Source organism: Microtus oregoni, unplaced genomic scaffold, assembly GCF_018167655.1.
Source record: "Microtus oregoni isolate MIOR12 unplaced genomic scaffold, Mior012 000003F_ref0000135, whole genome shotgun sequence".
Taxonomy (NCBI): domain Eukaryota; kingdom Metazoa; phylum Chordata; class Mammalia; order Rodentia; family Cricetidae; genus Microtus; species Microtus oregoni.
In genome coordinates, this window is record NW_024543062.1 from 56,300,941 (window position 1) to 56,327,359 (window position 26,419).

At 43.5% G+C, this 26,419-nt stretch overlaps 1 protein-coding gene across 1 annotated transcript in view; it reads right to left on the reverse strand.

The window, feature by feature from the left end:
- Nucleotides 1-26,419, reverse strand: part of Nckap5 (NCK associated protein 5) — a 769,956-nt gene that overhangs the window by 317,483 nt on the left and 426,054 nt on the right. Inside the window, exon 5 of the mRNA XM_041648822.1 lies at nucleotides 22,488-22,575. Within this exon, the coding sequence (XP_041504756.1) occupies nucleotides 22,488-22,575 (88 nt within the window). The remainder of the gene's footprint in view (nucleotides 1-22,487; nucleotides 22,576-26,419) is intronic.

The window sequence follows — 26,419 nt, forward strand, 5'->3', positions numbered from 1 at the left end:
GGACACGAGCCATCTCTGGGGACATTTACTTATGTGTGGAATCACTATGTGCATGGGTTTGCTAAGGTTTGGTTGCAAAGTTTTAAAAGAAATATAAGAAAAATCTCTTCTTTCTTTATTGATTAATTTTACTTAACAATTTCATATACATACAGAATGTATTCTAATTAGTCTCTCACTTTCTTTTACCTCCTCCTCACCCCTATAAATCCACCTCATCTCTACCTTTCTCTTTCTCAGATTCATGACTTTGGTTTTTATTTTGTGACCCTTACAGTTTTACCAGCACCATCTGTGCAAGCATTGATTGGAATTATTCACTGGAGCCTGGTCGAGTCATTCGTTGGTACACAACCAAAGGCAATGCCCTCCTCCGCCTCTGTATCCCTTAATCTGTCAGTAGCAAACAGTTCAGTAATGAGGGGTAGGGCTCCCCAAGGCGTCCTCTATCCAATCCTGATGGTTGAAGGCCCTGTCTATAAAGACCCAGTGCAGGCACACACAGGTGGTGTGAGCTTGCGATTGTAATGGCTGTGACTTGCACAGAGGATGACATTTTGTAACCCTTCTCCCTATCTTCTGGTGCCTTGGTTTTCTCCCCTCCACACCTAATCTCCCAATGTGCCTGAACCTTACAGGGGATGGTATAAATGCCTTGTTTGACACTATTATAATAGGGGTGACCAACTACTTCCTGATTGGGTTTGAGGCCAATTCCACAGGAGGGAATCCAGACCTGGTAAATACATGGCAGGGTAGATCTTAGGATCCAGAGATAACTAACAGTGTTGCTGAATTAACTGACTTAACATCAAGATGCCTTCTACTTAAGTTTACACCCACAGACAAATGTATTCTTGACCTTAATCAGCAAAGCTGCTCTTGAATTTTATTATTGTTTTAGCAAATGACATGGACACAAAGCTTACACATACAAAGAGATGGTAATAAAAGAAATCAATTATGAGCCGGGTGGTGGTGGCACACTCCTCTAATCCCAGCACTTGGGAGGCAGAGGCAGGCAAATCTCTGTGAGTTGGGGCCAGCCTGGTCTACAAGAACTATTTCCAGGACAGGCTCCAAACCTACAGAGAAACCCAGTCTCAGAAAACCAAAACAAAAGAAGTAATCAATTGTGTGTGTATGTGTGTGTGTGTTTGTACATGTGTGCCTATGCATGTAGAGGGAAGAGGTCAATGTGGCATTCCTCAGGTCCTGCTCATCTTGGGCTCCTTTTGGAAATTGTCCCTCTGTGAACAGGAACACTCTATGTAGGCTAGATTTAGTAGCTAATGAGTTCCTGAGATCTACTTGGCTTTAGTTCCCAGTGCTGAAATTCCAAGTGAGATCCACTACATTTGTAGCAGTTGACATGCGTTCTGGGGATCTGTACTTAGATCATACTGCTTGCCTTGGAAACACTTTACCAATTGAGCCATCTCCTTAGTCAATAGCTAACATCTGTCTTAATGCATTCATTATTTTTTTGATATTCATAGGTATCAATGGTTTCTTAGTTTGGAAATAGGGAAGGCAGCAACATCCCCCCTGGAAGAAGTTACTCAGTAGCAAAAGTCACAAGAGAATGTTTTCCCTTTTAATATCTAGCCATATGTCACATCTACATACTAACTGATTGCAAAGACTGAAAAAGCAATCATTCATACTTGAGCCAATAATTTAGACAGTGGGTTAGAATTAGAATGAAATGTTAAATCCTTCTGGAATACAAAAGATACTGAATAACATTGAATATTCAAGAGTATTATTTTTTTCTCATTGCTTTGGCCAAAAAAGAAGCCAGTTAGGGAGAAAGGTTGATGGTGCCATCAACCTCGCAGGGGAAGGCATGGTGGCAGAAGTATGTGGCAGCTGGTCACATGGCATCCACTGTCAGGATGGACACTGTGCTCAGCTCACATTCTCCTTTTTATTTAGACCAAGACCTTGGGACATGGAAAAATGCTGCCCACATTCAGAGCACGTCCCCTCATTTAAATCTTTCTGGAAACACCCTAATAGGCACACTTAGAAGCATCTTGCCTTAGTAATTCTAAATACAGTCAAGATGGCAAAGAAGATGAACTATCACTATATTAATCGTCAAAGTTAAAGAAGTGTAGCAAGTATCTTATAAATATGAACCGGTCAGATGTCCTCTGTAGACCAAGGACTGGCTCGAGCAGGTATTAAGCAGCGTGGTTCCCACGAAGTGTTAGAACTAAGAATTGGAACACAATGTTGAGTTCACTTTAAGATTTTTCTGTCATGTTGGCATAGACCTATCTTTAATAGTGAACCCCTCTGAGAGCCTGTGGGCTTTATCCTCCCATGATAATGGCAGGCGGCATCTCTTCTGGGATCCTAGGGCAGTCTTCTGCAGTGCTACTGACTTCATTATAAATGATAGGGTTGGGCTCAGAAAAGGTATATGAAACCATTACCACTCAGTGGGCTAATGATGATCTGAGCAGTTCAAAACAAAAACATACATTATAATACATAACAAACAATTGGTAAAGTGGTGGTGTGGAGGTTATGGGGATTAGATTAGCTCTGATTAGATCTATGGCCTGGGCCACAGGAGCAAATTCATGCCTGGTATTACAAATCTGGCCCAAAGCCTACGGGCCAGGATGCCAAAGGCCCTAGTGGGGAACTCACTATTCCTGTTTTATGAAAGGTCGGATTGTCAAATTGCCTTCTAAATATTTATGCTTTTACCCACAAATGAGTGTTCATCTCAGCTTTTCTTCAGGGAAACTTCCTTCTGCAGGGTATGAATTAATGCAGAAACTCATAGTTGACCAAAGTGCTGAAGATAAAAGACTACTGAGTGCTCACCCCTAAATGGTTAATTCTATCACCCCCTGCAAGGTTCAGGGAACACCGTGGTAGAGGTAACATAAAGAATGTAAGAGTTGGGGGATGGCACAGGACTCACGGCAGCTATGGTGACGTGCACGAGACCTGTGCGATGTCAAGCCACCAGGAGCAGTCACTATTACAGCAGGTGCTAAGTGGACTAAAAGACAGGAAGGCGGGAGGAAGACATAGCAGAGGATGTCTGGGGAACAGGGCAAGCTGGGGTGGATACGATCAATGTATCCATGTATGATGTTGGCAAAAATTAACAAAATATTAAAACAATTCCTGTGGAACAGAGAAACAGCAAGGCCAGAGACTGCCTGACCAGCACCGCTAGACTTCCTAGCAACTTCAGTGCCCATGATTTATTGACCCATTTTGTTTTGAGGCGACGGGGAGGGTGCTCCAAATATACTGTCACTGTAGTCAGCAAGCAAGCAACTGTCACAGCCCTGTTTCCTTTCCCAGGGCCTGCCAGCCACCTTCGCTCCGCACTGGCATGCTACATTTTCAAAGTGGGAGAAAAAATAGCATTAGATAAATCACTGGATTTTAAAAGAACATCCCAATTTGTTCACAGTTTAACATTCCCACTGCCAGGCAAAAACACATAAAACTCCCCTCTTTCATCCCCGGATTTGACTCACAAAGTGAATGAAGCACGCAATGAAATCTCTGAGATTAAATGTGTGTGATGGATAAGAGAGCAGAGTGTTTGCTTTATGTGCCCGAGATGAACTCCCAGCCATGGGCACATCAATCCCCTTCTTCTCTGCATTTCTCTTCACTCCACACACTTCGCGGTGGCACCAGCTCCCTTCCATATTGAGCAGATTCCCACAGTTACATTAATAAATTCTCAGGTGATGCTTTTACTGCTTCTCCCATCTATCAGTAACATTTATTTCCTTAACAGAGGTTCAGTGCTGAAGGTGCTCCGCAGAGAGGGAGGCCCTTGTGGGATGGGGAGGCACAAAAGAACCAGACATCGTTTTCATGAAGGGTGGATTCCATATGTCTGGACATTGGGAATTAGAGGAATAAATAAGGTTGTCTAAGTAAAACGTGGGGGGATAGAACATAAAGCAGTATGAATGTCTTATAGGGACTGGAAAGATGAAGCGGTGGGTAAGAGCATCTACTGCCCCCGCAAAAGACTCAAGTTCAGCTCCCAGCACAGATCGGGTTGTTCACATCACAATAGCTTCTAACTCCAGATACAGGGAATCCAACACTTCCTTCTGGACTCCACAGACACCTTAAGTCATGTACACCCACACACACGTACACACATGCATGCATACACACACACACAAAAGAAATACTTCAAAAAAGAATGCTGTATATAGATGGTGAATACTTGCACTTAAGTCCCTCGCTTGAGGCTAGTAAAAAACCAAAAAGACAAATTCATAATTTAAGGTTAAAATTTGTAATTTCCTCAACCCAGTTTTCTTATGGAATTCATAGCAGGAGAGCCAAAGAGCTTCCAAAAGGGAAGTGGAGCACCTACCTAGTGGGCCTCCTGAGATGAGATGATAATTCAGTTACTGACCTTGAATGGCAAGGGTGTGGGTGTCCTCCCACTGCCTCTCACACACACTGATACAACCACATGGCTAGAAGCTGACCATGGACTAGGGAGATAATTCAGTCAGTGAAATGCTTGTTGTCCAAGCAAGAGGACCTGTGTTTGAATTCCAGAATCCAAGTAAGAGATCTAGGCATAGCAGTGTTTGCCTGTAGTCCTGGCTCTAAAGGAGAAGAGGCAGATCTCCAGGTCTTTCTGGCCAGCCTTGTTAAGTTCCCAAGCCAGTGAGAGAATCTATCTCAAAAAAACAAGGAAGCTGGCACCTGAGGCTGTCGTCTGGCATCTACACACATACATGCACACACATGTACACGCACACAAAGATTTCCTAGGAGAATTTTAATTTAAAGTAAATGTGAGTAATGTAAAAATTTCTATTATGCTGCAAATGGACAAGCCCCCAAAGCATGATAATATGTGAGATAAAGCAGCCTAAAAGACAAATCCCACTTGATTCACTTCTTTAAGATAAAAAAAAAAAAGGAAGTAACAGAATCAGATAGCAAAATCATGGTCACTAAGGCTGAGGGTGGGGTGAGGGAATTGAGAAGATGTTGGTCAAATGACACAAACTTTCAGTGAGGCAGGAAGAATACCAACACAGCCCATGTGGAACAAGGTGATTAAGGCTATTAACAATGTATTCTTAACTTGCTAAGATGTTAAGAAATTGCTAAGATGAACATTTTCTCACTGTTTTTACCACCAGCAAAACACAAGACAAATGTGTGAGGTAATGCATATGCTAACTAAGTTACATTCACCATTCCATAATGCATACATATATCAAAGCATCATGTTGTATACCACGAGAATAAAAAAGTTCAATTTGTCAATTAAAGTTTTTTAATCAAGTAAGGTTCTGTCTTATGACCTCCATCAGTTCAGATTGTCAGATGATCAAAGTTGGCTTCAGAAATTATGGTCAATACCGGATCCTTTTTATGTGATCAATGGCAGAGACATATTTATGTATCTCCTGAGTTTGTTAAACTGAACTGACTGGGAGGCAATTGCCTCTCATCAGAGAATCCTCTAAATATGCATAGGAGGGAGCAGAGATGATAACTCCGCAAGCAGGCCTTGACTTACAATGGTTACACTTAACAAGCCATTTTTTTTAATTTACAAGAAAGGAAAAGCAATATAGGTTTAATAGGAGCCACACTTTAAATGTCAATGTTTTCCCGAGTCAGTGACATGTGGTTTGACCCTAATTTGCTATGCTGAGTGGCAGTGGTGAGGGAAAGCACCAAGTCACAGGCTAGATCATGACACTGACACTTTATCACCAGTATGTTTAGATATAGCTACTTAATAAGTGATACCACAGAGTCAGCCTTTATTAAGAAGTAGGCATTATGTTCAATGTTTTTGTTAATTCTTTTAACTTTTATTGATTTTTGTGGATTTCATATCTTGTATCCTGATCCCACTTATCTCCCAGTACCTTCATATCCACCCTCTACCCATGCAATGCCACCCCCAAAAAACTTTTAAAAACCAAAACCCAAACCAATCAAACACACAAACAACAGCAAAAGAGGGAGAAAAGAGAGAGAGAGGAACTTTGTTGGGGAAGCTTTGTTGTGGCCTGGTGAATCACTCAGTTCACCCTTTAATCCATTCATCCTTAAGTGTTCATAGCTAGGAATCATTGGTCTAGTTAGAGGCCTCTGACTTCTGTTATACTATTGATAATGGGCTCTAACTGGAACTCCTCTTGGATACCCTGTTGTTGTCTTGTGTTGTGGGGATCCTGTAGCTTTGGATCTGCTCCATCAGTTCATAGATAAAGTGAATGTTGAGGTGGACAAACTTGTAGATGTAGTTGCCCCATGTTGGGTGCCATTTTGTAGCCAGAGACTGCCCGTTCATTTCCTGGCCACCCAGACCCAATAATCACACAGAAACTATACTAATTACAACACTGCTTGGTCTATTAGCTCAGGGTTCTTATTAACTAACTCTTACATTTTAAATTAACCCATTTCTGTTATTTCATATTTTACAAGTCTCCTGGCTTGTTAGCTCTTCCTTCTTGGGCAGTTCCATGACGCCCGACTCCTTTGGCAGATACCACCTACTCTCTCTCTCTAGTTCTCTTCCAGCCTGGCTATATTATGCTATAGGCCGAGGCAGCTTCTTTATTACCCAATGGTAATAAAACATATTCATATCATACAGAGGGGAATCCTACATCACAAACTCATAGCCCTGGTTCTGGGTCTGTGTTAGCTGTGTTAGTCAGCCTACCAGTCTTCTCTCATCATCCAGGACAGCTCTCCAGCACTGCTTCTGCTAGTTCACTCCCAATGCAGCCTGCAGCAAGGAGTGGGGCCAGTTCTCAAGCTCTCAAATCCTTGGATCTGGCTCACCCACAGTCACACGATCAGGGCCAGCACTGCTCTTTTGTTTTGCCCAGGCAAGGTATAGGGCCCTTTCTCCTGACTGCTGTAGAAGGCATACAAGGGGGTGGCAGGCTCAATTCTCCTGCTCTTATACCCAAGGGGCTGGCTCACTTATACCCCTGACTACAGGGTTAGCTCTAGGGTGCTGCCCAGGAAAGGTTCAGGTCCTGGTCTCCCATAAGCTTTAGTTGGTGAGGGGCAGGGCTAGTTCTGCCACTCTCATGACCCAGGGCAAGCTCTCTTGCCTGTCCCAGGTAGCAAAGGACAACGAAGGGAGAACATCTTTCTCTTACCCATGCCACCACATGGCAGATAAGGAGGGTCTGAGGTCAGCTCTGCTGCTCTCATGACCTCAGGGCTAGCTTACCTGAAACCAGGATAACTGGATATGCTCTATTGTGCTGCCCAGGTGAGGTACATGCCCATGGTGAGAGGTGGGGCCATTGTTCCCCAATGCCAGTATGGGGTGGAAAGTCAGGTCTCCTCTGAGGATTAGGGTTAGTGAAGGGTAGAGGCTGCTCAGCATAGCCCTTGATTTCAACATGCATGGCTCATATGACCCTTGTGATAACAGAGGCCATAATCATCACCACAGACTCCAGGTGCAGCAGGACCACAGACTCAGACATGGCCCTCAGCAGCAGCTCCTGCCTGGATACCACCATGGACCCGTGGCAGCACCTGCCACCCAGATCAGTATGGCCCTGGTGGTAGCATGGTCTCAGGTGGCTGATCACACCTGAGTCATTCACACGGCCCTTGGTGGTAACAGGAGCCAAGGACATCAACATAGACTCTGGCTGCTGTAGTGCCACAGACCCAGACATGGCCCTTGGCAGCATGCCTGACCTGGATGACAGCATGGCCCTGGGTGACAATGCTGGTCACTCATGATAGGTAACAGCACAGTCCTTGGACATCAACATTGACACAGGTTATAGCTTAGATCCCTGGCATCCATGTGGCTTTTGGTGGTACGTGTTCAATGTTTTTCTTGACTGTGGACTAATAAAGGTTCTGGACACACTGACGAAAGGCTAGACTAGGCTGGGATGGCCATCATATATTTTCAACTTAACACTTTGGGGACTGAACAAATGGCTCAGCAGTTAAGAGCACTTACTGCTTTTTCAAAGCACCCAATTTTCTGTTCCCAGCACCGATGTCAGGCAGCTTGTAACTGCCTATAACTCCAGCTCTGAAACCCTCCTCTGCCTCCATTAGCACTGTGTTCAAGTGTGTACACATACACATGCGTGCACACATGTGCACACACATACATCACTAAATAATTTTAAAATACAATAATTTGAATTTGAGATGGGCTTAAAGAAACAGAGCACCATGAATAATTATGGACAATTTGCAATAATAATAGTTCAAAAGGAAAAGAGAAGCTAGCTAAGCCACATCAGTCAAGACATGTTGTACACAGGATGACTGGTCGGGATGGTAGAGCATAAGTCTCTCACGGATCAAAATGTACAGCATATCCATAACTCCAACTATAGCCCAAGAAGTCATTAAATAATTGTCACTGTTGGTTGGTTAATACACTGATTAACAGATGGAGTCACCTGTGTTATTACCACTGATGACAAGAATATTATGCTTTCTATCTGTCTGTCTGTCCATGTATCCATCCATCCTTCTATCTATCTATATGTGTGGGGTGGAGGATAGGGAGGGAGATGGAGTACCATCACACTGGGGACGAGAGAGAGAGAGATTGACTCTTTACACAGCAAAGTTTTGTCTTAAACTTGAGATCCTCCTGACTCACCCCTAAGTGCTAGGATTATAGATGTGCACCAAGCTAATTTTTAAAAAGATTTTTTTTTATTATTAACATAAAGCACCAAGAGAATATTTGCACAAACAATGAAAAGAAACATTAAACTAATTTCTTCCCGTAAACCGGGATGGCCTTGTGTTCTCTCTCTCTTCTTTCTTCTGTTACTATGATAGAATACTCTGACCAAAAACAATTTAGAGAAGGAAAAGACCCCTTTTAGCTTACACTCACAGATTTTAGTCCAGCATTAAAGAAAGATAAGATAGAAACTCAAAAGCAGAAACTTGAAAGGGAGGCCTGGTTGCTACCCACACAGAATTACCTTTGACCAAAGAACTTATATCACAACCAAAAACATACCGCAAGAACTGGAGGATGCTAATTGCTAGCTGGTTTACAGGTTGGACTGAACCCAACTAGCTTTATTACACAGTGCAGGACTGCCTGCCTAGAGATGGTTCTGCCCACAGTAGGCTGGGCCCTTCTATATTAACAATCAAGACCATCCCTTATAGGCAAGTTCAAAGAACAATCAGTTCAAGACAATTCTCCAACTGAGGCTTCTCCTCTCAGATGACTCTCACTGGGTCAAGTGCACAGCTGGCCAGGGCAGTGAGCTTATACTCTAACCGATATTACCACCAGAATCATTGCACAGTGCCATAAAGAACTTGTAAGTCAAGGCACTGCCTTGGGTATTTCTGTAGACTGAGAGCCAAACCCTGCTCATCTTCCTGGAGTTAGCGAAAAGAATACCTCTGAGGGGTGGTTCATCATATCATCATCATCACATGTACTTTTGAAGGCCAAAGATGGAAAATCAAGTTTAATTTTGGGTGGAGATTCCTCTCCATGAAAATTCCTCTCCTCACCTACTTGGAACCTAAATAGAACTTACAACACAAACACTGTATTTTATTTAGTATAATTCAGATAACACATACCCATCAGTCAGGCTCTAGAGAGAAGAGAATTCAAGCAGAACTCTAGAAAGATAGTGAGACTCAATAGTCTGAGGAGTTTCACAAATGAAATTCTGCTGGGAATACTGCAGTGGGTTGGGTTTTTGGCATTAAAACTATTATTTTCATCCCTTAGCCCCTGGAAATGGCAGGAAGTCCTCTGGTGGGGTGTCTTTTTGTCATGGAGTGGGAGGTAGGTCCCAACAAACCCCTCACAGTCAGAGCAGAGATGTAGAGAAAGCCCCAAAGCTGCCAGGTGACTCATCTTGGTAAGAGGGGGAAGATTTATTATAAATTTTCAAGAAATGAGTAGAATCCTAAATCCAATTAGAAGCATCAGATTATGTACATTAAAGAGTAACTTTAAAAAGCTCACCTGGAAGCGAGGTAACCATTTTCTTCATATAAAAATCTGTGTACTTAAAGAGACTAGGCTGGGCAAATTGGGGTTCCAAGATAATTGGCTCTCCCAGAGGCATTCTAAAATTTTCCAGGATTTAATCTGTGGCTTTCTTAATGCCAAGTAACCTCAGGGACCCTTTGTGGCTACTGACAGCAGAGAATTCAGGAAGCCGGGTCTGAGTTTCATGTCTTCAACTGGTAGGTACAGTGGTTGTGGTAATCCTCGCCAGGTATCTGCACCATTTCCTCATGTGTAAAATGAAGTGGGTGAATGAGAAGCGGATGAGGGGCGAGAGAAGACTGGCAGCTCTGAGATTTGGCATCTGCTAACATCTGCAACTTCCACCAAGCTTCTAGGTCTTCTGAGAGAGGCGTTGCTCACCACACAGTTATTGACCCTCCCCAGCTGTACGGGAACTCGTCCCTTATCAAGATATGGGCAGGTCTGGAGAGATAACTCAGCCAGGAATGTGTTTACCTTGCAAGAATGAATCTGAGTTTGATCTCTAGAAACCCATGAAAGTAACTGGGGGACTGTAGGCCCAGTACTGGAGAAGCTGAGACAGGCAGCTCAGGAGATCTTCAGCAAGCCAGCCCTGAATACCAGGCAGATTCCAGCCTGTAAGAGGACTTATCTACAAACCAAAACAAATGGGTGACAGCCAAGGCCAAGGTTCTCCTCTGGCCTCTGCTCTCCCCCTCCCCAGAGCCATGATCATTAACTGGTCATATTGTAGTAGACATAAACATGACAAACAAAACAAAACAATTAACAACTTATAAACATGACCTGTGATCTTTGCCACTACAGGGAATATGATATCCCAGGCCTTTGAAGTAGCCTGATCTCCAGACAGAATGAACATCCGTGTTATAGAGTCTATCAGCAATGATTCTCAGGCCTCTTGCCCGACTCCCATTCTGCAGGGAGGATGGTGCTAAGTTGTACATCTTTCTCTCAACCCACAAATCCCAGAAGGCATTCCAAGACAAAGACCTTCCCAGATTTTGGTGGAAGAGTCAGAATGGCTCAGCCTAACCTGGCCTGGAAATTCAGCTCTATGTAGATCTGAGCTGTTTGAACAGAGAGGGGTTGGCTATAAGGACAGGCCCTTGAAGCTCACTGTCTATAATCTCTGTATTTCCAAGACCTTCTGGTATACCACGAAAAAAAGCCTTCACTTGTTAACTCTAACACTGGCTTATCAGTTCATTGTTTTCAAAGGGAGAACAGGCTTGAAGTCAATTTAGTAGACAGCCCTAATTAGGGAAAACTTAGAATTTCATCTTTGTATATGTGTGTGTGTGTGTGTGTGTGTGCGCACACGTGCATGTGCATTTAATTTTATATCTATGATTTCATTTTACTAACAGAAGTTAAATCACTGTCCATTAGAACCCTCCCACAGCTAGGTTTTCCCTCAGGAATCTGCTTCACAAGAGTGATGTACCATATCTCAGCCATTTTGTCTGGAATGCTCGAACTGGGTCCACCCATTTGTCATCATTTCCTTGAGTGACACCCTCATCTGTGGAGACTACGAACATGGATTCTTGAACAATGAACTTACTACCAATGCACATACTGGGTATGGCTGGGACACACACACACACACACACACACACACACACACAGAACTCCAAACACCAGGCATCTGTGATTGCTCAAGTGGGATCTCAATTCAGGTTTTTGTTTCTGGAGGCATCGCATCAAACCACAATCCCATGCTTCCTCACACTAGAGTATCCCATAATCGTCTTTGTCTCCACAATCCTCCTGAGATTATGTGCTACCTCTCATCAGAGACTCAGGTTCGTCTGTTTCCTTGTACTACATATTTCTCTGTTGTCTCCCATCAGGGTACCCTGGATTCTCTGCTGTATCTTAAAGTCCCTGCGATCCTCTTTTCTCTCACCAGAGACCTACAATTATTTGAGAATTCTTCAGTATGGCAAGCAAGAGAGCAATGTATGGAGTTGACCTGTCCTGCAGCACTGTGAAAAATGTGGAAATTATGAAAATTTCTATGTTCAGGCCATACCCAAGCTGATTATCTCAGAATCTTTAAGCAGGGTATGCATCATGTGTTTGTGTGTGCATGTGGGCATGTGCATGTGGGTAAGTGCATGAGTGTGTGTGTGTGTGTGTGTGTGTGTGTGTGTGCAAGCTCATGTGCTATATTTATGTGTGCACGGGTGTGGAAGGATTACTCATCCATGCCAGGCATGTATAGAGACTAGAGGTTGATTTAGGGACATCTACCTCAATTGCTTCCCCACCTTAGTTTTGAGTCTTTTATGGGCCTGCAACTTGTTGCCGAATAGGCTTGATAGTTGGCCAGGAATCTGCCTGTTTGCACCCTTGCCTTGCTGAGTTTGCACACATGTAGCACCGCAGGAGTTCTGAGCCCCAAACTCAAGCATGCCCTCACACTTGTACAAGAAGCACTTTGCCATCAAACCATCCACCCAGCCCCCTATGAGTAATTAATTTTTAAAGCTGCACAGGTAATTTCCACACACAGCTGAGTTGGAGAAGCATGGGTCCTAATGCTATCCCCACCAAACTGTGGGGTCTACTACACAGCAGGTCGACTCACTGTACAACATGTCCAAAGTCAACGGCATATGTAAAAGGAAGTTTCGTCATTGACAAGGGGAACCGAACTTCCTGCTCTGGCTATCTGGAAAGGTTAATGTGTGGATCAAATGATGGCAAAGGACGTATTAATTATTTCAGCGCCTGTTCTCACTATCATTCCCTGGAGGGGACGCTGAGATGCTCAGAAGGAAAGAGGTGCTAAAAATACACAATGAAGAAAAACGCAATAACTTAGGCTTGGAGAGAAAATCAAATACAGTGACCCAAGAGAAATGCAGCTTAATTTATATCTTGAGGGTATGTTTACAAATTATTTTGTAAATGCAATAAAATAGATTGTAGAGTATTTGCAAAGGAGCTGTTCTCAGATCATCATTTGTAATTACAGCAAAAACTCACTAAGTCAGACTCTGGTATCCACTTGGCCTTAGCGTGCAGGCAAAAGGGATTACTGTGCTAATTCATTAGTTAATAAATCAATTTGGTATGGAACAAAATTGATTAGAGGTGAGTTATCAAATTTACCAAACAGGACACATTTTGGGGAAAGATATGTTTTTACATCCACACACAACTATGGAATCAAACCGAAAAAGAATCTTGGTGCAGAAAGGCAAGAACATGAGCTAGAGCAAGGCATGACTCTTTGGTGGGTTCAAGGGGCCGTGAGCTTGGTTTGACAGCAGGTGCCTTCTGAAGAACTGTGGATGTCCATGGAACATCCTAGATGCTCCTGATTGCTTTCTGCTCGCCTGAACTTCTGTGAGCTCAGTGCAAAGGAATCGCACAACACTATTCACGCCTGAGCAAGCCTGCCAGCTGACAGGGAGGCCAGAGAGAGAGACTGCAGTACTTAACAGGCCTGTTTGGATCTCCATCTTTTAAGAGTTGACTAAATTCAAGGGCATGATAGCAAAACTTCTATATTCCCAAATTAGCTGTCTGAGCTAAGTCTTAGCTGGTTTAGGATCACTTATGGCCTCCTCTTCTGGTCAATCTCAATGTTATCAGAGTGAGTGAAAAGCTGGTCACTTTGCATCCAACTAGAGGATGCAGAGAGATGTGAATGCTGTCACTTAGCTCTCCTTTTGCATTTTATCCAGACCACGAAGTTTCCCCATTGGCATGCACAGAGATTCATCTATTAGGTGTATTCAGATCATGTCAGAGTGACAATTAACTCTAACCAAGGAGAGTAAGGGCAAGATCTTGGGTGTGTGAAGGGGAAAAACTCACCACCTGCATTCCCCTGCTTGCTATAATTCAGACTTCCTTTGAGATCTTCCCCTGGTCTCGCCTCATAAGCATCAGCTGATCAGAAACCATCTCCTGGGCTGTATCAACTAGCTTTCAGTTGCTGATGAAAAAGCCTCTGCTTCACAGGGGATGTGGTTCCTAATGACGGGAAACATGGTAGCCAGAGTGTGGGGCTGGTCTTGTAGACAAGGGTTATCACATTTAACCCTCACCCAGGAAGCACAGGCAGAGAGAACAAGAGTAAGGATAGGCTACAAATCAACGCCTGGCTCCACTGTCTTTCTCCAGCAAGGCTTCACCTCTTATTCTTTAACAGTGTCACCAATGGGAAGCATGTGTTCACAGTATACAATCCGACGGGGGCATTTCTCATTTGGTTCACGGCATCCCATTCCTCCCAGCCTCACAGACATAGCAACTACCACAGGTTTGCCCTCTGGTGAAACAGTCATTGCTTGGCTCTTCAGACTCTATCATGCAAGGCACTCTAACAAATAGCCTTCTAATATATATGAATTTTATCAATTTTATTCCTTTAGTGAACTCAGACTATACCTGGGTTATCAGCCAAGAACTAAAATAAGTCACAACGCTCCCCATACCTTGAATCACCCAGGGAACAAGTAAAACTATTAAACACATCAATGGCCATGTTTAACTGCTAGGGAATTAGAGGAGTCTGTTAAGAGTCCTATCGTAGCCTAAACCTTTGTGTTCTGATTGAGCCATAAGGAAGACATTTGTGAGTAGATGCTCACTCCATGCAAGGTTGGAACCTGCTGAGCAACACCTAAGCCCAAACGTTGAAACCCAAATCACTGTCCAAAGTGGCAGCCAGAGAGCTAACAGCTTTATCCTTCGAGGGCGCTCCAGAGAGATAACAAGCCCCTCATAAGACCTCAGTCCTTTCACCCTTCCCCCAGACATAGCTCCTAATCTCCCAGCTGGGGACACTCTGCAAACAAAATGGAAAAGGAGGGCTTTGGGAGGTGGCTCTGTGAGTAAGGTATTTGTTGCATAAACTTAAGGACCCTCAGTTATGATCCCCAGCACCTACCTAAAACGCCAGATGTGGTGATGTATAGGAGTACTTGATAATATGAGAGCAAGGGGGAGGGGAGAAAGGGACAGAGACAGACAAGACAGACAGACATACCAATGGAGTACTTTAGCCCTGATGCTGTTTTCCTACTTCCTCATTCTAAAGGAGTGCTTTCTGTTCAAGATAATTTTTACTTTCATTGAAGGCACCTTTGTGAAACACCAGTAAGCCAAGGTTTTGGTGTGAGGTGAGATAAGAAAGGAGGCCAGAGTTCAAGGATGAATACTACAATTTGGCTCTGTTCAAACTCATTTATTTCCAAAAGGAAGACTCTACTGATAGGCCCATTTGACAATCCAAAGCACCTCAAGAATTTACCCAAGCTACATACTTACCAAAGAGCAACATCTTTTAGATTCTATACAAGGGACTTCTTGACCTAGAAGGCATCCTGAGTATTGTAAATGAAGTCCATCTCTGTGCTGAGGTGAGCTAGGAAGGCAAGAGGTACCCAGAGCAACAGCCAGATCACTCATAAGAAAGGGAGGCACCGTCCCAGGGCAGCATTTATTCATAGGTTATATCTATTTCAGAAAAGCAGCCTTGTTCTACTTTTGCTTGGCAAGAATTTAGTTCAAGGGTCATAATATCTAATAGTGAAAACATTCAGGTCTGAATACAGAGGTTAGGAAGAAACCAAGAACTATACAATAGAAATAGAACCCATGAGAGCAGTGACATTCTTGAGATGAGTGAGGGAGCTAAGCTCTCAGGGATCATACTTAAACTCCTCAATCTGTTTCAAAGGTTAGTGCCAGCATAGTGGTGTGTGCTTGTGGGCTGCACAGGTAGAGACAGATTGATCCCTGAGGCTCACTGGTTTGCCCGTCAGTGTAGCTTAACAGGTAAGCTCCAGGCTGGAAAGAAATGCTGTCTCACAAAACCTGTTGGGGGTCCATGACATGGCTCAGCAGGTAGAGGCTTGCTGCTAAGTCTTACAACTTGAGTTTGATCTAAGGGACAGCCTCACTCCAGAGTTGAAGGAAAGAACCTGCTCCTTCAGGTTGTCCTCTGACCACCAAACATGTGCACCCTGCCAGGTAATAAAGTAGGTGAATTGTGTACTACAGGGGTGACACTGGATGTTAGTCTCTGGGCTCCACAAGCACAGGCACACATGTCTGCAGTCTTGTGTGTGCATACACGTACACACACACACACACACACACACACACACACACACACCAGCATAATTTTGAGATTATGAGCTTAAAAATAATCACTAGTTAGTGGAGCAACAAGAAACTACTCCCAGATAAGACTGTTTTAGAGACTTCTAGACATAAAATCATGAAACTCATCTTGTGTAATACTCCCAGAAAGAAAAACGAGTGTCCATGCTTTACAAAGGACAGGATGTTTTTCTATTCTGGATCTAAACACATACTTTCATCTGACCTTATGTGAATAAAGGACACTGCTTAGAACCAGGATGGGAGGAACTGAAAACGATTGCTCCCTCAAGGGACCATTCAGTCCTTTAAGACTTAGCGCACAATAAAAACACTCCACTTAGTGCCTTCCCCACTCCAGCAGCGATCCAGAGTTCAGAGAGAGTCGAAGGAAAGGGCAAATCTCTCAAAGCAGCATCAAGAGTCTTCCGAAGTTTACAGGCCCCGGACATAAATAACAGCACTCACAAAAACATTTCATATCCCAATTATTTATAATTTTATAAATAACTGTGCCACGACTTCATCACTCTCTCCACAAAGAGCAGAACTTTAAATACCATTTTTCTTAGCTTTTACATGCTCACTGGATTTACTATTCATCAATGTTTTATATGTCTTCTTTAGGCTAAAATAAAAATGGTAAGACAGAGCCAACAGAGTGGCTTAGTGGATAAACATACCAGATGATTTGAACTGGATCCCCAGGACCCAGAGGGTGAAAAGGGACAAGAGGCCCATGTCAGATGTCCCCTGACCTCCACAGAAATGTCATGACTGTGACCCTACCCCAAACCCCAATAGCACAAGTGAAAAAGAAGATAACAAGATTTTTAAATGACAAAAGGAAAGGAAACACTTCATAAATAGCTGCTATGATTTCTAGGGTCTACAGCTGTATCTCTTCTTTTGGCTAGGTGACCGCCAGGGCGCATGTGACGACAAGGACATTGTATGATTCAGTACTGGCAAGTGCAGTACGTGCTCTGTGTGTGTGACTAACGGTGAGGGTGGAGGGCAAGGAGAACTGAGTTCCAAACTTCAGCTTCATTATCTCCCATAACAGGAAGGGAAGAAGGGCAGGATGTGATTGGAATTGGGGGTGGGGTGAAGGTGGTCCTGAAGCATCTCCCTGGTTACCAGCCAAGGGGTGGGGTGGGGGCAGTGCTGAAGCATCTCCCTGGTTACCAGCCAAACCTAGGGGCCAGAGAACTCCCTTGATGACTCTGTCAAAGAAAACATCAAATCATTAGCGTTGCCAAGCTCACAGTTTGAACTCAGCAGATTCAGGGAGTGGCCACTGCACAACAAGTCCCTCGGGTGACATCAAGACTCAGACAAGGCCGTGAAGAGCTGGAAAGGGAGACCTTTCTAACTTGGAATCACAGTTTAGTTGTACTCTATAGCAAGGCACCAACTGTGAGAGTCGGGCAACTCAAGTTCAATCTCTAGAACCCATGTGAAAGGAGGATGTGATTGTATCCATCTATAGTCCCTATGCACTTGAGGTGAGGTTGGAGATGGGGATGGGAGAACTGTCAGCAAGCTCACAGGCTAGATAGCCTGGAACACACAGTACAGCAACAGAACGGGAGAGATCCTGCCTCAAAACATATAGGAAGGAGAGAACCGACTCCCCCAAGTTGTCCTTTGATCTCCATGCATGTGCCATGACATGTATGCTTCTGTATGCATACTCAAAAACAAATTAATATGACAATGTGCATATTTGAGGATGGACAGTTCTTAGAATAACTAGGAAAGAGACACTTCTCAATACTTAACCACACCTGGCAATTCTTCTAAAGAATCACTTCCAGATGAAAACAGTAATATTGGTGTTGAAGTAGGTGACTTACAATGTAACTTATTTTCTATAAATCATTGAAGGGACGAATATGGTCACCTGTACAATGCCTGTATATAGAAAAGTCACTGTGAAGCTTATTAGTTTGTACAATTAGCATCAACTAATAAAAGCTCCCCAAGGACAATCCATGGGAATTTTAAGCTGGTTCTGGTTTCTATGAAAGGATCCATTTTGAATTGAGTCCATCTCTGGAAGTGTGGCCCTGGGCTCAGATAGCACAGGGCTGTCCAGGGAGGGGAAATGGAAGAATGAAATCCGATAAACTTGAGCTCTGTGGTCACTTCTGGTCACTGTGCAAGTCTCTAAATTTTCTATGATGAAAATGAGGATGACTTTTTGGTTACCTTCAATTCCAGTTAAAAGGGTGCAACCAGAGCCTGGCAAGATTGCTCAGTTAGTGTTTTCCATGTAATCGTGAGGACCCATGTTTGATTCCTAGCACCCAGGTGAAAAGTCAGAGAAGACGCCACATGCTTGTAATTCCAGTGTAGGGGAGGGGACAGGCAGGTTCCCCAGAGGGTGCCGGCTAGCCAGCCTAGCCTACCCATCAAGTTCCAGGCCTAGGAAGACCCTGTCTTCAAATCCCAGATAGCCAGCACCTGAGGGATGACACCAAAGTTGACCTCTGACCTCTATATGTTCAAACATGCCCACACCTGTATAACCCCACATAAACATACCTGCACATAGAGAGACAAAATACAAAGGAACAAGAACTCTCTCCCTGTGTTGACTCGTAAGTGTGCAAACAGAACAGAATTCTCTAGAAGGCATTTGACATTTTATATTTGTGTCATTTGAACAACATTGCTGCCCTCTGAGAACATTTATATTTAGAATTCCTCATTTAGTTCCAAATGCTCTCTTTTAAAGCCTGAAAAACAAGGAACACAGAGGCTTTCTGTGTGAGGTCCAAAGTCTTGTTCCTCGTCCCATTTGGCTGTCACATTTTTAATGAATTAATTAATGTGATTCAATTCATGTTCCTTATTTTTTAAAGAAGTGGGAACATGAGGGGGTATGGTTGCAACAATGGAGGAACACACAGGCAGCTGGAAACACAGGGGGCCTGTGAATGGCCTATCCATCAAGTCTGTGCAGATCCCACGACATCGAGGCTGCTGGTGCGTATGTATCTTAGTAGACAGAGAGATCATGTGTCTCTCTAACAGTTGCTCTGTCTCACAGATGCTCAATGACCCTCTCTCTCATGTGCAATTTTGATTTTTTTTTCAAAGAAAAGTTTCCAAACTTAACAACAGGAAAGGTGGCCCAAGTGGCAGGAAGAGTCATCATGGCGTATCAGAAAGCCCGAGACACCCAGATCCAAGGACCACAGTGCCAGACGAAGCGAGAGAAAAGCAGATGTTTACACCGGGGGTCCTCTGAAGGAACACTTCTCGCGTCTCACATTTCTCCCCAAAGAGATGAGTCTGTCCCTGGTGCACACAGTGCCTCCTCCGCACATACGGACAATGGTTCCATCACTCAGGAACTGCCACTTCCACAGTGAGAACAAGCCTCAAACACTGTTTCCCGAGCTCGTGAGTTTTTTTTCATTTTTTTTTCTAGTTCATTACTCAGTAGTTGGTTTGACTAGTGTATGCATGTGTGCAGGTACATGTGTGTGCTTACATGTGCACTTGTAAATGGAGGTTAGGAATCAATTGTGGCTGTTGTTCCCCAGAAACCATCTACACTGGCTTTTCTTTTTTCTTTTCCTTTCTTTTTTTGTTTATTTTTTATTTAGTTTTTAGTCAGGTCTCTTTTGCCTGGTGTCACTGACCTTGTTCTGCTGGCTTGCCAGTGAAGCGTGGGATCCTGATGACTCTACCTCCCCAGGGCTGGCATGACACATGTGTGCTCAACTAACTCTGGCTTTTACCTGGGTGTGAGGGATGGAGCTCAAGTTCTCACACTTGGACAACTACTTAAATGGTTGAGAAGGAGGAAGGGTGGGTATGGGAGCAGGGAAGAAGGTAGCTTAACTAAGGGAGCCATTTTAGGGTTGGCAAGAGGCTTGGCTCTAGAGGGGTTCCCAGGTGTTCAGGGAGATTTCCCCAGCTTGTTCCTTGGGCAGCAGAGGAGAGGGTGCCTGAACTGGCCTTCTCCAATAGCCACACTAATGAATATTTTGCATATCACCATAGAACTTTCATCTGGTGATGGATGGAGATAGAGACAGAGACCCACACTGGAGCACTGGACTGAGCTCCCAAGGCCCAGATGAAGAGCAGAAGGAGGGAGAACATGAGCAAGGAAGTCATGACCGTGATGGGTGCGTCCACCCACGGAGATGGAGACGGTGTGACTGATCTAATAGGAGCTCACCAAGGCCAGCTGGACTGGTACTGAACAAACATGTGATCAAACTGGACTCTCTGAATATGGCTGACAATGAGGGCGAACTGAGAAGCCAATGATAATGACACCTGATGTTGATTCTACTGCATGTACTGGCTTTTGGGGAGCCTAATCTGCTTCGATGCTCACCTTCCTAGAACTGGATGGAGGCCTGGGGAGGGAGCTTGGACTTCCTACAGGGCAGGACACCCTGACTTCTCTTAGGACTGGAGAGCGAGGGGGTAGGGGAGTAGGGGGAGTGGGAGGGAAATGGGAGGATGGGAGGAGGTGGAAATTTTAAATAAATAAATAAATAAATAAATAGAAATGGAGTCATCTCCCCAGTTCTGATTTATTTTTCTAATTTTGAAACAGTGACATTTTGACCTGGGTTTTTAAAAGGTATCCACCCACTTTTTATGTATACGTATACACACACAAGAACACACACACACACACAAACACACACACACACACACACACACATATATATAATATTCTTCAGAAGGTGGTTCAGTTTAATTTCACACAGGCAACCTGGAAATAACTGGAAGTTACTTCTAATTTTAGCAAGAATCAAAACGCTCTCCAAGGCACCAACTTAAGATACCTACAAGTGCAAGAATACCCACTTTGGAGGCTGTTGGACAAACAAGAATATTTATAGACTTCACAGCACCGGCGTTTGTACCCTGACAGTGAGACCTGGTCTTCAGACACTAGGAAGGCAGGCACAGGGCTCCTGTTCTTGTGCTCATATTAACTGATGTTCCATAGAGAATGGCTCAACAAAGAGCCAGTGATAGGCTGTCTAGAGATTGGAGCATACAAGGCTGCGTGGGTTTACTAGAAGCCCTGTAAAGAGTCTGGTGAAGGGCTGTGTGTGTTTTTTTTTTTTTTGTTTTGTTTTGTTTTGTTTTTCGAGACAGGGTTTCTCTGTGGCTTTGGAGCCTGTCCTGGAACTAGCTCTTGTAGACCAGGCTGGCCTCGAACTCACAGAGATCCGCTGTCTCTGCCTCCCAAGTGCTGGGATTAAAGGCGTGTGCCACCACCGCCGGGCAGGGCTGTGTGTTTTAATCCTAGTACTGGGGAAGGAGAGACAGGTAGATCCCTGGGGCTCCCTGGCCAATCAGCAGAGCTGAATTGTCAAGTTCTAGACAAGAGAGAGACCTTGTCTTAAATAAACAAAGTGGAAAAAGCCTAAGGAATAATAGATAAAGTTGTCCACATGTGTACCTATATACACATGTATACTTATATACACAGGTACGTCTCACTCACATGTACATATGTGCACATGCGTGCACATACATACATTCACATACAGGTAAACACATACTCACTAGTACATATGCATACAGGCACACACAAATACACACAGGCACACACAGTTACACACATATATATACATACAGATAAACACACACAAGTATATAAATATATACACACAGGTACACGTGGTGCATACACATACTCACAGAGGTATGTACATACATAGGTACACACACCAATACACAGGCGCATACATACATACACATACAAGTACACATGCACACATTGCTTTTGTGTGTATGCACACATTCGTGCATGTGCGTGCATGTGAAGGTCATAGGTCAACCCTGGGTGTTTCTCTCTATTGCTCTATTCTCATCTGGGTTTCTGAGGCAGAGGCTCAGTTTTTCTTGGAAACTCACTGATCAGCCTAGGCTGGCCACCCAATGAGCATCCTCCTGGCAGTCACTGGAGCTGCCTAATCTCCTCAGGCCCAGGCTGCATTTGTCATCCCTGTGGCTAAGCTAGGCTTCTCTTCAGCCTCGAGTGGCCCAGCCCTCATTCTCTTCAGGCATTCCCCAGTCATTCATCTCTGGCAAGGGCTCCTCAAGTCAGCATCTGAGACCATCCCTTGTGTACCCCATGTTACATCTTCCTGACAATAGGACGACATGATGCCTTCCTAACCCTGCACATACATCTAGGACCTCTTTCAGGGAGGAATTTAAGAAACCACTGGGTTAAACAAACATGCTTAAGATTTTTCAACATAAAGGTAATTTGATGGCTCCCAGGAAGATAACCAAACCAAACACACTGGTGCCCAGAAACATGGTGTACCTGGAAGGCCGTGATCTTTGCAGGTTCTTCCCCTTTCTGCTCTGGAGACCCTTGGCTCTGCAACAGACTCCGGACAGTTTCCTCCATCCTAAGAAACAGAAGCAAGAACACATCCTTCAAGACGGTTTTCACTAATACAGAGCTGTCATAGTCTTTTCTTCTCAGGGTATACTTCCCAAGCTTAGACAGGGAACAACTCTTCCCTCTCCTTTATTTTCTAAGTTAAAAATCTGAGGGCTGTGGAATAAAGCTCAGGGGTCACTTAAGATATGCAAAACTTGAATTTAATTGGAAGGAAGGGAGGGAGGAGAGAAGGAGTGGAAGACAGAGGGAAGAAAGGTAGAAGGAGGAAAAAATGGAGGAAGGGAGGGAGTAAGAACTAGAAACTGGGAAGGCGGGTTATGAAGTCATTTACAAACATTTTATTCTTGGTTTGGACGTCTGTACTCAGATACACAAATCTCCTAGCATCTACCCTCACTTGTAATTATGCCTTTTTAATTCAATACAAGATCTCACATTGATCTTCCTCAAGCATCACTTTGAATTTTTAAAATCAGTTGGCAAATTAACAGATGTTGTGGGACAAAACATTTTCTGGGGAGACGCAAGACACCCCAAATAGGGAACCTATAACAGACTAAAGTACGGATACCCCTGAAATCTGACTGAATAAATCAATGAGTTTTATTGGGATTACTTATAGGAACAGAATTGACTCAAAGACAACTGTATCACCAAAGCCCACCCCTGCATGATAACAGCTCATGAAGCCAGAACCTGGAGCTCACTGCACAGCTACAGGCAGCTCCACAGGCTGGCGAGTGCCCTTTCCAGTGCCTCAGATGGTCTAAACCTCTTCCAAGCAGCTTAGCTGGTTTATGCTTCTTCCAGGCAGTTGGACTGGTCTCAAGAGTCTTTGTAGCTCTTGCCCGGCTCTTCTTAGCAGTTTGGCTTTGCTTTGTTGGAGGGGAACTCTCAGTTTTTATTGCTTATTCCCTCAGTGAAGGGGCTGGTGAATCTTGTTAGTTTTAGGGACTTCCTGAAACTATTTTGAGTTCTTTACTTCTTTCTTTAGCAGCTTCTCTGAAGGATGGGACGTTTCAATCATGGAAGAATATGTTACACAACAGCAGATCTTTCACAAATACGCTCTCTCCACTGACAGAGTGTGCGTGCTTCCATGGCTGTCTTCCCACATCAGTACATAAAGATCTACTTTGTTCTTTTCAACAGCTTTGACGAACTTCATGGTGTCAGGACACTGGAAGATATTTAACCCTTCTCTCACTAAATTTAAATTGCTTCACAACTTTGCCAACTCTGTTAACATCTTTACTTGTACATTTCAACTGATTTATGAGTATTCCCACAGCTCATATTGCAGCACGTTAATTGTTCTACTTCTGCTTGACTTTAAATGCCTACTTCCAAAACTTCTGTGATATTAACACTACTGTCAACTCATTGAGACCTAGGATCACCATGGGAAGAAATCTCTGGACACGTGTGAGAGGTGAGATCCATCCTGAATGTGCATAGCACCCACCACCTTCCCCACTGTTAAAGTTTGTGTCTTCAAACTGTGAGTCACAATAAACACTTCCTTCCTTACGCCGTTTTCCTCTTGTATTTAGTTTCAGTACAGAGATGGGTCACCAACACAACCCCATAGTCCCCAAAGTGACACCCACTTCCACTCGGGACACTAGCTCATTTTGATGCTACTTACTGCTCTGAATATCTCCAGATCTATTTTCCAGATCTGCCTCACTTTCTAGTCAAGATGCTTCCTCACTAATCTTTACATCATTCATTTTGTCCCCTGAAACCCTCTCATTTCTGTGCACAAGTATTCCCTCCTAGAATAAATGACAACCTGTGTTATGAGACTATGTCTCATGTTTCTCCTGCTCACATTCATTTTCAGATAATGCTGGTCCTCAGTAGAGAGTTCATATCTGTCAGTTTATTCTCCACAGGAGTATTCCAGAGTGTTCCATATGTATTTTAACTCTGTATACAGAACATTGGCCTTGAGCCCCATCCCTACGGATTCAAAGGTCAGAACTATACAGAGGAGAATGCCTGCACCTTTATTAAAGAACATTTATTAAGTGAGTCCCATAGCTAAGGTAAGCTTAGCTAAGCTATGGGACTCATTTAAGTGTCCAATGACAATGGAACAGATAAGAAAAGTGCAATGCATATACACAATGAAAATTTTTCAGTCATTAAGAAGAACAAAGTTATATAGTTTGCATGGAAATAGAAACAACAGGAGATAATTATATTAAGTGAATTTAGTGAGTCTCAGAAAGATAAATAATTCTGATTTTCTCTCTTTTGTAGTTCCTAGAGTTAATACAGATATAGAAAACAATGTGCATGTAATGCAAACACACATATATATATATAAGAAAAATAGAAATGACAAAAGAAAGAAAGGAAATTAAAAGGAATTAGGGAAGGTTGAGGTAAAGGTGGGGAAGGGCAGATAAAACATACACACATATATAGATTTAACATAATAATTAATTAAACATATAGTTTCACAGGAGAGAGGGGAAGAGCAGAATATTAGAATTGCATATAGAAAACACGTTTACTAAAAATTTAATTATGTGTATGCATGCATATTTGTGTATGTGCATATGTGCATATAATCCCTTCAGAGGCCAGAAATGAGCAGAAGACTCCTTGGAGCTAGATTCAGGTGTTTCTGAGTCTCCCAATATGGGTGCTTAGAACCAAACTCCAGCCCTTACTCAGTGCAATGAGTGCTCTCAGTCTCTGAGTGACCTCTCCAGCCAACAGTGCTCTCTTGCTCACTGCTGGGATTGTCTTTCACAGTCATCTTCTAAAATGCGCATTTTCAAGAACTCAGAATGAAACTAGTTTAAGAGTAAAAAGGAATTGATGCAGCTTGTATTACCAAGGACTTTGAGAATGACAAGCCGTCTTAAGTTACTGTTGTGTTGCCTTGACCAAACACCATGACCATGGTAATTTACAGGAGAAGCGTTTGCTTGGGGTTTACAGTTCCAGAGGGTGAGTCCATGACCATCATGACAGAAAGCATGGCAGCAGACAGACAGGCAGGCATGGCACTAGAGCAGCAGTTGAAAGCTCACATTTGATTCACAAGCAGGAGAGAGAGAGTTAACTGGGAATAGTATGGACTTTTGCAACCTCAAAGCCCGCCCCCCAGTGACACACCTCCACCAACAAGCCACACCTCCCAATCTTTCCCAAACAGTTCCACCAAGAGGGAACCAAACAGTCAACTACATGAGCCTATGGAAGTCATTCTCACTCAGGCTACAACACAACCAAGGGCTCTCAAAGGATCTATCTGAGCTAGGCCATTATAGTCAACAGGGTACCATGGCATTATTTCAAAAAAAAAAAAAGTCAACCATTGTACCATGGCACATAACTACTTAGAAGCAGAGTGAAGACCATGAAGACATCCAAACCTGGATTTTTGTGTATGTGTTCATGTGGTATATGTAAATACGCAAGTATATATGTATATATGTATGTGTCTCGGTATGTATGTATATCTCTCTGTGTTTGCATTCATGTGGAAGTCATCAGACAACCTTGAGTTTCATCCTTCATGCTTTCTACCTTGTTTGGGATAGGCGTTCTCATTGTTCCAGAGTTTGCCAAGTGCTTGTCTTTCCCTCCCCAGCTTTGAGATTACAAGCATTCACCACCAAGCCTGGTTTTTTATTTTTAGTTCGTTTGTTTGGTTTTTGTTTTGGTTGTTGTTGCTCTCTGCATGGTTTCTGGGGAGTCTAGAGATGTCAGCAGAACCCATTTGAGCTTCTGAAAAGACACAAAACACTGGTTCCTACCAGCATCGGGGAAAGTGAAGGCTGCCTACCCCCATAATTTCAAGTCTTAAATTATTAATAGCTCAAAAT